Source organism: Tupaia chinensis, unplaced genomic scaffold (genome assembly GCF_000334495.1).
Source record: "Tupaia chinensis unplaced genomic scaffold, TupChi_1.0 Scaffold142652_1, whole genome shotgun sequence".
Taxonomy (NCBI): Eukaryota; Metazoa; Chordata; class Mammalia; order Scandentia; family Tupaiidae; genus Tupaia; species Tupaia belangeri.
Genome location: NW_006202498.1, coordinates 253,736 through 267,977, shown reverse-complemented (window position 1 = coordinate 267,977; position 14,242 = coordinate 253,736). Strand labels below are relative to the sequence as shown.

The following is a 14,242-nucleotide window of genomic DNA, read 5'->3' as shown; positions in this document are numbered from 1 at the left end:
ATGCTTTTGACTGTTCTACTGCTACATTTTCAGGTTAATGGATAGTACCAGCTTTGAAGAGCCCTTGCTGATTAAAAGATACACTTTCCAGTATATGTGGCTATTTTTTTCAGAGTGAATAGCTAGAATGATTGGGGTTTAACATTAGTAAACCAGTCATCAAGTGGCCACATGTTTACTCAAATAGTAGTGACGTATTTTGGAATCAGTGTTTCAATGTATTGGTAGCAGATCTGATACTCTTGAGACTCAGTATTGGGAGTAGTTAGATCAACTGTATTAATTGAGAGATCATACATGTGGCCATATGCATAGTCTCATTCTCAACAATGAAACTGTTTGCCAATTTACTTTTGGGCCCCTAGTAGGCTGGCTAATGATAGAGCCAGGCTAATATTCACTGGCTGAGTCACTTTGCCTAATTTATTGTTCAGTGCTTTTTCTGTGATGCATGGTCTCAGATGAATATTAACATGATATGCCATGGTCAGCCTCTAACAGGGATCTTTAGCACCCCAAAAGGCAAATGTATATAATTCTTCAGTTCAGATCCCTTGTCTTTCTGAGTGTTATGATTCTTCCAAGAAGTTTGCCATATATACCATATAACAACTTCTTTCACCCTTGAAACTTCTTTTAAAAACATTTATTTAGTTAGTTCCATTTGTTGTTATTATTATTATTATTATTATTATTATCTTAATCTGACCAGAGAGAGACAGAAAGAAAGAGAAAGGGAAAATGAGAAAGCAAACCACCAGGCCTGGGACTTGAGTCACAGTGTGGGAGTCTAGCACATTAACCACCATGTCACCTCCTGGCCACCCATAGAAATTTATTATAACATATACTATACCAAATTATAATAAAGCCCATCAGAACTCTGACCTACTGAAGAGTCCTATTAGGTTCTGGTATACCCAAAGCTTGAAGTTTTGTGTTAGCACGGATCTACTGGAGAGTCCTTTTAAGTTTGGGTAAACTCAAAGCTGGAGGTTTTGTGTTACCTGGGATTTGAGCAAGAATATTAATATAATTTTTGAAAAGACCTATGAGATGGGGCCAACAGTTAGCATAATGGCTATGTCGCTGGACTCACATGTAGTCGACTGCGGTTCACGTCCCAGACCCGGTGGCTTAAAACTCACGCCGGGCGCATGTGCGTGCATGCCCAAGGTCCTGAGAGGAGAATGGAGGAGAAGGGATTGCGGTGTGGCCATCCCCCCGGGGGGTGGTTTTTCGCTTTCTGTCTCTCTGTCTCTCTCTGTCTGTCTGGCGAGCACATGCGCCCTATAGCAAAAAGCTCTCAAAAGAAAAAAAAAAGAAAGAAAGAAAAGACCTATGAGTCATTATTCTTTCTTCCATACAGAGGAAAAAATGCAAAGCAAAGCTCTATTCTTTATTTAATGTCCTGAAACCACTAACCACTGGATCTCCCACTTTTTGGACTTCCCCAGACTGAATCAACCAGTATCTTCATTTTGTACTTCCCAGCCTCCAGACTTTAGGGAAATAACATTGTTGTTCATAAATCACCCCAATTTATGATATTTTTGTTATAGAAGCTCAACTGGAGTAAGACATGAGCTCTCAGCATAAGTTTCATCCATGGGAGCTCTGAAGCTGAGTTAGCTCTTCAGAGTTGGCCCAAATTGAAATGAGAAGTCTGGGAGTTAGAGTCCTACATGCAACTAAGCATTAGATATGGGCTAACCTGGGAAGGAAACATTGCTTTACTTTAAATAGCTAGCTTCAGAAGTAGCAGTACTTAAACACAGCTGATAGATGAATAATATCAGCTGACAATCTTCCCATCAGCTGGAGAACAATTCCCATACTTCCATAAAGAGAGTCTGGGTGACACATCAATGGCTCCACTAAAAGGCAAGAAAAAGATATAGGATATGGCCACTCTGTGACAGTATTTTGCTAGAAACTATGCTCAAATTCCTTTTAAGGGAGATTTTCCTCTCACTTCAGATAGGAAAATTATTGATAAGATGAAAACAAGTCTGTCTATCTTATGACACCTTTTTTTCTCTACTTCTGATATGATTGTCATTTCGCATAATATGCTTTTAAATGGCACTTACCTGGATTAAAAAACCAACCTTTAAAACAAAGTTCAGAAGAAGGTATTTGGAATGTAAATATGATCTAAGAGTAGGAAACCTAAGACATGATCCAAATGTTCATGAAAGGAAAGGGTCATGATTTACAGAAAATATGTTCAAGTGAACAAAAATAACTGAAAGGGAGTTAAATATCCATGTTTTGATTAAAGAAAAAAAAAAAAAAAAGAAGGGACCAACAGTTAGCGTAATGGCTGTGTCGCTGGACTCCCACATAGCCGACCGCAGTTCAAGTCCCGGACCCGGTGGCTTAAACTCACACCGGGCGCGTTTGCGTGCGTGCCCAAGATCCCGAGAGGAGAATGGAAGAGAAGGGAATGTGGTGTGGCCATCCCCCCGGGGGGTAATTTCTTGCTTTCTGTCTCTCTGTGTCTGTCTGGCGAGCACACGCGCCCTACAGCAAAAAAGAAACCTCTCCAAAAAAAGGAAAGAAAGAAACAGTACTTTAGGTCAGAAAAATAAAGGCAAGGGAAATAAAACAGAGGTACAACAACAAATACGTTCAGATAAACCAGTAGGTATTTCTATTGCCTTTGTATTGACAATGCTGTCTTCTCATATTGGAAACTCCTTAACTACAATGTAATTGCCTCTTGTCTTTGAGGTAGAACCTTACAATGATACTGTAATTTTATTACGCACATATCTAGCACAGTATCATCCACCATTTCCTTTTTTACTTACTTTCTAATTCTATTTTCATCTGCAAAGGACTCTGATTTTGAAATTTACTAGTTATATTTTAACTACTTAATTGATTCTTTCTTTTACATATAAAAGAGCCACAGCAAAAGTTAAGAAAGTTTATGCAGAAGGGGTCCATTTTACCAGAATGTCTAAGATACAGGCTGCTTTCCTTCTGCTCATACTGTCCTGTTGTTACTTCAGCTGTGGGTCCTGTGGGAAAGTGCTCGTGTGGCCAACGGAATATAGTCATTGGATCAACTTAAAGACGATACTGCATGAACTTGCTCAGAGAGGCCATGAAGTGACTGTGCTGGTGTCTTCAGCTTTCATCCTCGTGGATCCCAGCGAATCATCTGCAATTAACTTCGAGGTTTATCCTACGTCCCTTACTAAGGATGAGTTTATTTTCCGTTTTACAAAATGGATTAAGATATGGGCATATGAGTTACCAAGGAGTACACTGTGGGCATATACTTCAAAGATGCAAAAGTCATTTTATGAGTATTCTGATACAGTTCTCAAGCTTTGTCAGGATGCAGTTTTGAACAAGAAACTTATAAAGAAACTGAAAGAATCCAGATTTGATGTTGTTGTTGGAGATGCCATTTCTCCTTGTGGTGAGCTGCTGTCTGAGCTGCTAAACCTACCTTTGGTCTACAGTCTGCGATTTACTGCTGGCAAGACACTTGAGAAATTTTGTGGGGGACTATTATTACCTCCTTCCTATGTACCTGTTGTTTTATCAGAACTTAGTGACAAAATGACATTTATGGAGAGGGTCACAAATATGTTATATTACCTATATTTTGACTATGCAATTGAGTCCTTTAACACGAAGAAGTGGGATCAATTTTACAGTGAAATATTAGGTAAGTCAGTGATTAATTATTACATTTTACTTTCCATATGTATAATTTATCCTCTATTGTGTGTTTTGAAGTTTGTGTCTGTCTTTAAGTTCTAATGGAAACATGTTGTCAGTGTTAGTACTCTAGTAAACCTAAGATTTTTCTTATTATTGTACTTTATCAGAAAATTAGTGATTCATTTTTCTCCCATTAATCATGTATGCTAATTCCCACCACTCATTGTTCTTCATTTTATCCAGGAAGATCCACTACATTGTGTGAGACTATAGGGAAAGCTGACATTTGGCTAATCCGGACATACTGGGATTTTGAATTTCCTCATCCTTACCTACCTAACTTTGAGTTTGTTGGAGGATTGCACTGCAAACCTGCCAAACCTTTACCAAAGGTAGGTCTATTATGCTGAAAGGTTTAATGCATCTTATAATAAAATACTTTTTCCTTAAAGTTTACAGTCTCAATAGCAGAGATATGTGGCTAGATGTCTTCAATTTTGGACACCAAATCTATTTTCTTCATCATATAGGTCTGCTAAAGATTTGCACTGAGTCTTTTGAACTTTACATTAAGAATTTAAGCTAAAGAATAAAATGATTCAAATGGATTTTTTAAAAAATGTCACTAGAGGTCCAGTCTTATGGCCTAGTAGTTAAAGGAGCAAGATCTTATGTGGCTAATTTTGGCACAAATACTGATCTTCCTTCATTGAAAAGTACGCTGAATGTGTGTGTGTGTGTGTGTGTGTGTGTGTATACAAAGTCTCACTAGAATGGAAAAATGAGAAGTGATTAAAGTGTTACCATGCTCTAGTCTTTTGAGTGATGCTTTCTCTTCTCTCAGTCTCTCTCTCTCTCTCCTCTCTCTCTGTTTTAAGTATAAACACCACTTGTCAACTAAAAAAAAATATTCAGTGTGTCTATCATGTGAATACTAGATTGAAGGGACTGAAAATCAGAGCCAGAGCGATAACTGAACAGACTGCTGTATATGTGCGTTTGTGATGATTGTTAGACGGGGTCTTTCTGTATTGCAATCCATCCTGCCTCAGCTCCCAAGTAACTGGAAAGGACTGGTTTGCCACTGTGCATTACAATGGACTGGGAATGGAGCCCAGGTCTCCCACGTGGTCTCAGACTGCCAGGTAGCAGCATCAACCAGTGTGTGGCCCCATGGCTCAACCAAGACTGCTGTAGTCTTTCTAATAAGCTGAACTAAGTTATTAACAGGCACATTTACCAAATTGTTTGAGAGATAAGATATTTTCTTAAGAACTCAGGTGAATGCCATGGGTTAGGTGAGTAGGAGAAAGTAAGCTATGAAGGAAAACATACATCCTGTTAGAGCTCTCAGATATTAATCTTGGTAGTTCATGGGTAGTGACGACCTTTACTGTTATGGGGGACTATTTTTGGAAAAATTCCTTTGATGATGATGATTAATTTTCAAACTACTTCTTTTCAAGAACCAAAGGAATTTTCTGTCATTTCTCAAAATAATTTGGGTCATACAAGGACTCATTCTCAGCACAGAACACTACAAATAGGTTGAGAGTCATTCACTTGAAGTTATAAAAATAAGAGTCCCAGATGTTGTATTGATCCCTTACGAACATGATGGCAGGATTTTTGGTGTGAAAAATAAAATTGTGTAACAAATTCTACAGTCTTCTAAAATTAAACATGGAGTGCCAGCAATGTTAGAGTGAAAAAGTGCTGAGAAGCAGCGGAGAGCAATAAACGTGTTAAGAACACTGTATTTTTCTACTAATACAGGATGAGGAGGCAAATACTTATTTGGTTTGTAGGCAATTGAACATCATCATCTCTTTAGAAAGATTGCAGGTTAAGTGGTGTTCACAGGAGAGTTCCTGATTTCTATTTAGAGGAAGAGGTACATTTAAATTTGAAAATTCATTTGAGACTTCTGAATGTCCTTTTTATACCAGTCACATTATAGCTACAGACAAGCTTTATTTAGTCTTGCTATAACAGGAGATAATGGACTAATGTTTAAATAAATACAGAAAGACACATGATATATCATGGCTCACTAGATAGTACCCCAGGCCACACTGTCATAGTTACTGCCCCACCGCCATTTCAAACTCACAATTATACAAAAACAGTAGTTATGTTTTATGAGAAGAATTATTTGATTTTAAACACAATTTAACTATCCAAGTAAACTTGGGGCAATCTCTATACCAATCCTGAATTCTTATGAAAGAATTATATGAACCCCTGAATACATAGAATAAAACTAAACAAATAAAAAAACGGAGTCAGCCCCACTGCCCAGTGGTTAAGTGAAATGGATCTCATTTGGCCCACTGTGGTTCAAACTAAGTATGTGTGCCCAAATCCTCACAGAATGGAGAAATGGAAGAGAAGTGATTGCGGTGTGATCATGTCCAGTGTTGGGGGTGTTGTATCCCTCTTTCTCTATCTCTCTCTCTGTCTTTCTCTAGGGAGTATATGAACTCTCTATAAATTATAAGAAAGAACAAAGAAAAAGAAAGAAAAGAAAAAACCGTTGCAGTCAAAACTTCAAATCGGTGTTGTGTGTTTGTATATTTTCTTTTACTCAGTCATCTTCTGATCCAGAGATGAGTCAAAATGGGAAACACCAATTTCTAATATATCAGGATATGGTTTTGACATCAGCTAAGCTAAAAGTAGCAGTCTACTTGTCCTTTAGACATCTGCCTACCACCCCCAATAATTATGCCAGTTGTTAATTCAGATATCCATTGATTCCATAGAGGCCATAATCTCATGCACTGGGAATTGGTGATGCATTTCTAGAAGCTGGCTTTCATGTAGATTGTAATTGGAAAAAGCCCAGTCCTAGACTGCAATGTAAATAATGACCCAGGAAACTTCCTGTTAGAGAAATGTTTATATTTCTTCTGATCTAAAACTTGGGGCTGGCAGGTGGTGTGGTGGTTAAGGGTGTTGAACTCCCACATGGTTGACCATGGTTCGAGTCCCAGACCTGGCGACTTTCTTTCTTTCTCTCTTTCTCACTCTGTCCCTCTCTGATCAAATTAAAATAAATAAATAAAGTTAAATTGAAAAGAAAGAAGAGAAAAAGAAAAAGTTACGGCATGCAGCTACTGCCATACTAATGTGAGAGTTTACATGTGAGAGGGGCAGAGAAATACTCATAAATGCCATGATGATTACAACAGGTTGACTGTATTACCTATTTCTAAAATGTTACTATATGTTGCAATTTTTCTGAGCCTTATAAAACATAAATAAATTTAGGAAAAATGATCCTGAATGTTTGTCTAACAAGGATAGGTAGATGAATTTATTAATAATTCATTGGATGTAACTGGCATATTAAAAAAAAAATTAAAATAGGTTTTTGTTTCAGGATGCGTGCGCTAGCCAGAGAGACAAAGTCAGTGAGAAATCAACCCCTGAGGGATGGCCATGCCACAATCTCTTATCCTCCATTCTCCTTCTGTGATCTTGGGCAAGCATACACACCTGCCTGGTATGATTTTCAAGCCACCGGGTCTGAGATTCAAACTGCAGTCATCTGTGTGGAGTTCCAGCTATGTAACTGCTTTGCCATTTCTGGCCCTAGCATTATAATAATGGTAAAACCCAAACTCAGAACCTTTACTTGGGCTTCCTTATGTGGAATATTTTGTACACATTTATAGACTAGTGTGTTTAATAAAATTTAAGCATTGCGAGTAAACAATTCCATCTACCATAAGAAAAGCTCCCCTTACCAGCTGTTCATTCCTGTAATGTGTCGGTGCCATGTTTATACTGTAGTCATTAATTACACATTTAAGTCATACAGATGGAAGCGTGTTTCCTCTGAAAGAGACCGAACAGTTCTACATGTCAGAGGATAACTCACTCTAACAATGTGTCTTTCACTTCTCCAGACTTTTCCTATTTAGAAGTGTAGATGAGTTTCTTTTCTTTTCTCTCTTCTTTTTTTCCTTTGATACTGCATCTTTGTAATAGAAAGAATGTTATTTTCTGTAGGAAATGGAAGAATTTGTCCAGAGCTCAGGTGAAGATGGTATCGTGGTGTTTTCTCTGGGGTCAATGGTCAAAAACCTCACAGACGAAAAGGCCAATATCATTGCTTCAGCCCTTGCCCAGATTCCACAGAAGGTCAGTACAACCTCTAATTCTGGTGGGCAACTTTTTACTAATTGCAGAGTGTGCTCTTTTCAGATGGAAGTTGGAACTCATTATACACTGAATATAGTTGGTATCAGCTTTAAGAAAAAATTTGTAAAACAATATGGGGTAGTTAGGAACATTTGATCATTAGCTCACCAACCCTTGACATTGCTATTGAATCTTTTTTTCTTAGTAATTTATCTTTAATGGAATAAAGATAGAGATCTTAAGCCCCTCTCTGGCTTTTTACTAAGAAAAATCTTTTGGCCTGCACTGCTTACTCTCAAAAATTCAAAATATGTGGGACCAGCAGTTAGCATAATGGCTATGTCACTGGACTCCCATGTAGTCAACCGTGGTTCAAGTCCCGGACCCAGTGGCTTAAACTCACGTCGGGCGCATGTGCGTGTGTGCCCAAGATCCCGAGAGGAGAATGGAGGAGAAGGGATTGCAGCATGGCCATCCCCTCTGGGGGCTGATTTCTCACTTTCTGTCTTTCTATCTCTCTCTGTCTTTCTGGTGAGAGCATGTGCCCTATGGCAGAAAAACTCTCAAAAAAAAAAATTCAAAATCTGTTATCTCTACAGTCTGGGAAAAGAAAATGCTATACACAGAATAGAAAAAAATCATGCTCACTAATATGCTCCACCTTTGTAGGTTTTACTAAGAGGTTTAGAAGTGGAAGCCTAAATTTTCTTTGTCTTGCCAAACTGAATGTTCTGTAAGTTAAAAAACTAAAATTCTTATTCAATTGTCATGAATATTCTATTTCTAGTTTATGATACTGAATTAATCTTAATTTTTACCATTACCATTCTTCTTGTTACTGGTTATATACTCTTAATCATAAAATATGTTAGGACTCATTATATATTGGCTAATGTACATAAAACTATAAATGTAAGTTTGCTATTAGGTATGTTAAACTATTTATTTTTATTTTTATTTCTACATTTGACTTTTTAAAGTTTGTCATCAGGCCAGCAAGTGGTATAGAGTATATGAAGCCAGTATCCCACATGGCTGACTGTGGTTTGAGTCCTGGATCTGGAGGCTTGAAACATTTCAGGCACATGTGCATATATGCCCAAAATCCAGAGAGGAAAATAGTAGAGAAGGGACTGTGGCATGGCCATCCCCCCTGGGGTGTGACTTCTTGCTTTCTGTCTCTCTGTCTATCTCTGTCTCTCCAGAAAGTGCATGTTTCCTATAGCAAACATCACTAAAAAAAAAATTATCATCTTATGATATTAAGTCTAAAATTTATTTTTCCTCCAAGGAAACCTATGTAAAAAATTGTTAAAATTCTAACAAAATACCTTATTGAGAAATGGAATATAAGCAAATATAGCATCTAATACTCTTTCAAAAAAAATGAGATACTAAAAAGAAAAAAAAAACTAAGTTGGAAGGGAAGAGAAAGAGAAAGAAGGAGGTAGGAAATGTTGAGGGAGGTATGAAGGAAAGAGGAAAGAAAGAAAAGAGAGAAATGAATAAAAGACAATCTTTAAAAAAGGGCCACTAAATAAAGGTATTTATATATTTTTAAAAATAGTAGATTTTAAACATGACAGATTCCCTAAGTCATGTGACATATAAATTTATACAGTATTCATATTTGTCATAAAGACTTTAGCTCCCATATACTGATTGATTAAACTAGTCCTGAATGTTTTCTATTTTTCACTTACAATCTCATTCCTAAAAGCTTTTAAGTGATAAGTGTCAAAATAATGAAGCTCTTACTTAATAGACTCTTAGTGCAAGCTTTTGCAAAATTATAGATGTAAACAGTCCTACTATATATTTCAATGTTTTCAAAATAATAGATGTAAGCAGTCCTACTGTATATCTCAATGTTTATACTTTTATTCCCCCATTCAACCATCACCAAAAGTAGGGTGGATATTGGTTTCTAAATGACTTTTCAGCCTTAAAATACCCCCCATTGTAGGGGACAGCAGGAGGTATAGGGGTTAAGCACTGGACTCCTACATAGCTGACCTCAGTTTGAATCTAGGATGCAGACTTGACTTACCCAGGGCTGGTGTGAGTGCATACCTAAAGTCCCAAGAGGAGAATGAGGAGAAGGGATTGTGGTGTGGCCATCCATCCTGGGGGTGGGGGTTGATTTCTACCTTTCTGTCTCTCCAGTGAGCACAAAACTCTCAAAATCTAGCAAAAATCTTTTCAAAAAAAATTTTTTTTAATTCCAATTGTGTGTTTTCACTTCCAAAATTAAAGCATCACTTTTTGGCAGGTTTTATGGAGATACGAAGGAAATAAACCAGCTGCTTTAGGAGCCAATACTCGACTCTATGACTGGATACCTCAGAATGATCTTCTAGGTAAGATTGTAGAGGAGATTGCAATGAGATGATAAGCTAGTTAAGTAGCTGTTAAAAAGCAAATAAATTTCACAAACATTTAATAATCAAAAGTTTCACATTTGACTTCTGGTTTTAAGTAGATATGTTAAATAATCAACAATTAATTTTATAGATATATTCACACTTCCTCTGGTTTACAAAACAGCATCTTCTGTTCAAATTCTCATCATACTTCAAGTTTCAATCTCACTTCAGATATCACTTCCTCAGTATTGTATTCCCAGAAAATGCAAAAGGAGTTAATAGATCCTTATCCTTAGATTGCAGATTTCTGAAATGATGGCTCATGTGCTCAACTTTCTTAAGAAATACTACCTTTTTCAGTGAACTATATGATAAGGTTGTATCCCATCTATCTTTGACTATTTGCTAACAGATTGCTATAGAGCCTATATCTATTTCTCACTCTGTCTCCAAACTAGGTCATCCGAAAACCAAAGCTTTCATCACTCATGGTGGAACTAATGGGATTTATGAAGCAATTTACCATGGGATTCCTATGGTGGGAATTCCCATGTTTGCTGAACAGCCTGATAACATTGCTCACCTGAAAGTCAAGGGAGCAGCTGTAGATGTGAACATGGACACGATGACAAGTGCAGATTTGCTCAATGCCTTGAAAACTGTCATTAATGAACCTTTGTAAGTACTGTGGCTTGAAAGCTTAGCTGCCTTTGATTATGTTATCCATCATGCCAGAAAATGTATGTTGTTTCGTACCTTCGTAAGTCGTTTATTTACAAGTAACAAGCCTCCTGATCAATATGGAAATATTTATTTCAATTTGCCAAGCTGCTGAAGTGATTTGCAAAAATTGGAAATAAAGAAAATTCTAAGACTTCAAATATTCTGTCGATAATTTTTTCAAAGTACAAAATCTTGTTATAATATTTAAATCTTCTTTTTTGAATCATCTGCTTTGTTTCTTTGTTTGTTTGTTATGTTTTACCTTTTTTTGCTATAGGGCACATGAGAGAGACAGAGAGGCAAGGTGAGAAAGCACCTCATCACTCCCTCCATGTAGGATGGTCATGCTGCAATCCCTTGTCCATTGTTTCCTCAAGATTTTTAGCACACAAGCACATGTTCCCAGCATGTGGTTCAAGGTGCCATGTCTGGGACTCAAACAGTGCCATCAGCCATGTGAGATTTAGCCACCTCTACCACCAGCTGGCTCGGTTTTTTTTTTTTCCAAAAGATTATTAATTTTAGTTATACTTACTATTATTATCATTGTCTAATTTACCACAGGGCACGTGCACTTACCAGAGAGAGAGAGAGGGTAAGTGATAAAATGACCTGTCATGTCCGGAACTTGAATCACAGTTGGCCATGTGGGATTCTAGCACCTTAACCACCAAACAACCTGCTGGCCCCTTTTTAAAAAATAAATAATTAAATACATACTGATTGACATTGTATGTGGATTTTTATTATTTAATATTATTACCATTTTTTTAATTTGCCATACAGCACATGCGTTCACAAAAGAAAGACAGAGAGAGACAGAAAGAGAAAGTGAGAAAGCATCCCATTCGGGGAAATGTCCATGCTGCAATCTCTTCTCCATTCTCCTCTCAGGATTATGGACAATCAAGCTCACAGCCCAGCATGTTTTTCAAGCTACTGGGTTGGGATTTGAACTACAAAGATGGCCATGTGAGATCCAGTCACTTTAATCACGATGCCACCAACTGATCCTAAATATTTCATTTAATTTAGCAAAAAGATAAATTGAAATGAAACTATAAACTTATATACTGAACTTTGGATATATATCCTTATATCTTAGTTTTTCACTGAAAGAGCTCAGTAAGAAAAATAATTAATATGATTTATGTATATATATTATTGAGTCCTTATTTTTGACAATGTGTTTTCGCTTTAACTACTAATAGTTGAACTGTTTTGAAGTTATTTTATTCCAAATTTGTATTACCTATAATTTTAACTTACCATTGTTTATGTTGTTTTTTAACATATTTATTTAATTATTATTCTTTTAAGAAAATCATATGCAAAAAAGATAATTTTTTAAAGAATAGTTCTCTAATAGTGTTCTTTTAAAGAATTATTTTATTTAACTTTATTTATTTATTTATTTATTTTACCAGAGAGGGACAGAGTGAAAGAGAGAGTGACAGAAAGTGAGAAAGCATGCCACCGGGTCCAGGACTTGAACTGCAGTCAGCCATGTGGGAGTCCAGCACCCTCAACTACCATGCCACCTGCCAGTCCAAAGATCCAGAGATCCTTTATTCCAAAATATTTTGGATTTCTTTTTGACTGGCTGTCTAATTATTTATCAATAAGGAGTCTTAGATATTGAGTGATAATATTTAGCATTATTTGCTCATTGCCTGGAGAAGAGAATGACCCTTTTTGGTATGTATAGCATAAACATATACTACATATCTTTATGGAAAACAAAAACTCATTTCTATGTTTTTGCCTTCTAGTTATAAAGAGAATGCTATGAGATTATCAAGCATTCATCATGATCAACCTATGAAGCCCCTGGATAGAGCAGTCTTCTGGATCGAGTTTGTCATGCGCCACAAAGGAGCCAAGCACCTCAGGGTTGCTGCCCACGACCTCACCTGGTTCCAGTACCACTCTCTGGATGGCTGATGCTGGCCTGTATTTTATCTGCTATGTTCTTGATCACAAAATGTTGTTTGTTTTCCTATAGAAAAATCTGTAAAACAGGAAAGAAGAAAAAGAGGGAATAGATAAAAAAAAAAAAAAATGGCAGGAATAGATCTTACTACATTTGGCTGAGTCCTCAGTGGAGTGATCCTATTTATTCCAGCTATAAGGAGCTTAACAAAACACATCTCCATTCTGTTTTCAAGTTTCTCTTCTCACTTCCCTAACCTAGAGACAGAGCACAGAATTCAGCATGACCATTAACTAGTGAATGTGCCTTGTGTTTCCTTTGTCTTTTTTCAGGTGGATTTACCTTCCTCTCACTTCCTGGCACAGGGACACTATTAATTGTAAATAAGTTGGATCTCTATATCAATATTTTCTTTATTTCTAAGCATGACTGATATGCTGACTTATGGTAGGCTGAATCCTGAGGAACTTCACAAAGTATTAATTGAATTGGGCAGATGTGGCAAACACCGAACTGTCAAATTTACAAGGTCTGAAAGACCATGCAATAATGGAAAATAACAATGGACATTAGTGTGCTATGAGAAGAGCAATAGTTTTCTTTTTTATTAAAAATAGACCCTTTTGCTCACCAAAATTATAGGAATTGCACTATGAATTCATTAACTCTAGTGGCACATTACAGTTGAAAATATCTATGAAAGTTTCATTGAGCTCCTCTTGGAAATAGTAATCATGATTACTTATTTTCCTGCCTTCTACCCATGTTTTTGTTGCCATGTAGTTGAACAGTTAGTGCACTGCTTTTAAAACATGAATCAAGTCATTATTTTTGTCATGGAGAAAGAAAGTCAGCAAAATATTCATTGTGAACAGTATTTTTTGGAAGAATGACAATAAGTAAAATTTTCATAATTTTATGAAAATTTTAACTGACAATACAATTTATAATCTTGTTAATTCATTATATTAAAATCACTAATGTTTGATCTATAATCACTATTTATAATCAAGAATTAAATTTTATGCTAATAATAAATTAATATTTACTTGGAATTTGAAATCACTATTAATTTTCCATCAGTGTCTTTGACAAATTTAATTGTGTCAACCAATTGGAAAGGTAAAGATATGTTAGCATACCATACTGAACAGAAATATGGTAAAGATTTATCAATACAAACATTAATTAAATAAAAATATTTACATTTAAATCAGCTTTCATTAATTTAACATATACAGTGATGATTGGACTTTCTCTGTCCTTTAAAAACATGTACCTACTATTTGAACAGAATTCTAACCTGTTTCTAGGCTTTAAGTTTCAAGGAAATATCCTTACCAGTTCAAAACTGCTTTTCTTGAAACCACCAGTTGAACTTGCTATT

The 14,242-nt window shown here is 36.3% G+C and overlaps 1 protein-coding gene across 1 annotated transcript; it reads left to right on the top strand.

Annotated features, from left to right (window-relative positions):
- The first annotated feature begins 2,925 nt into the window (after positions 1-2,925).
- LOC102501370 (UDP-glucuronosyltransferase 2B17-like) lies at positions 2,926-13,482 on the top strand. Its single transcript, XM_014582159.2, is given in 7 exon segments — positions 2,926-3,688; positions 3,928-4,076; positions 7,702-7,833; positions 10,106-10,193; positions 10,658-10,877; positions 12,695-12,858; positions 12,861-13,482. Coding segments are annotated over 7 exon segments (1,584 nt in total). The 5' UTR covers positions 2,926-2,964; the 3' UTR covers positions 12,968-13,482.
- The last annotated feature ends 760 nt before the right edge of the window (positions 13,483-14,242 follow it).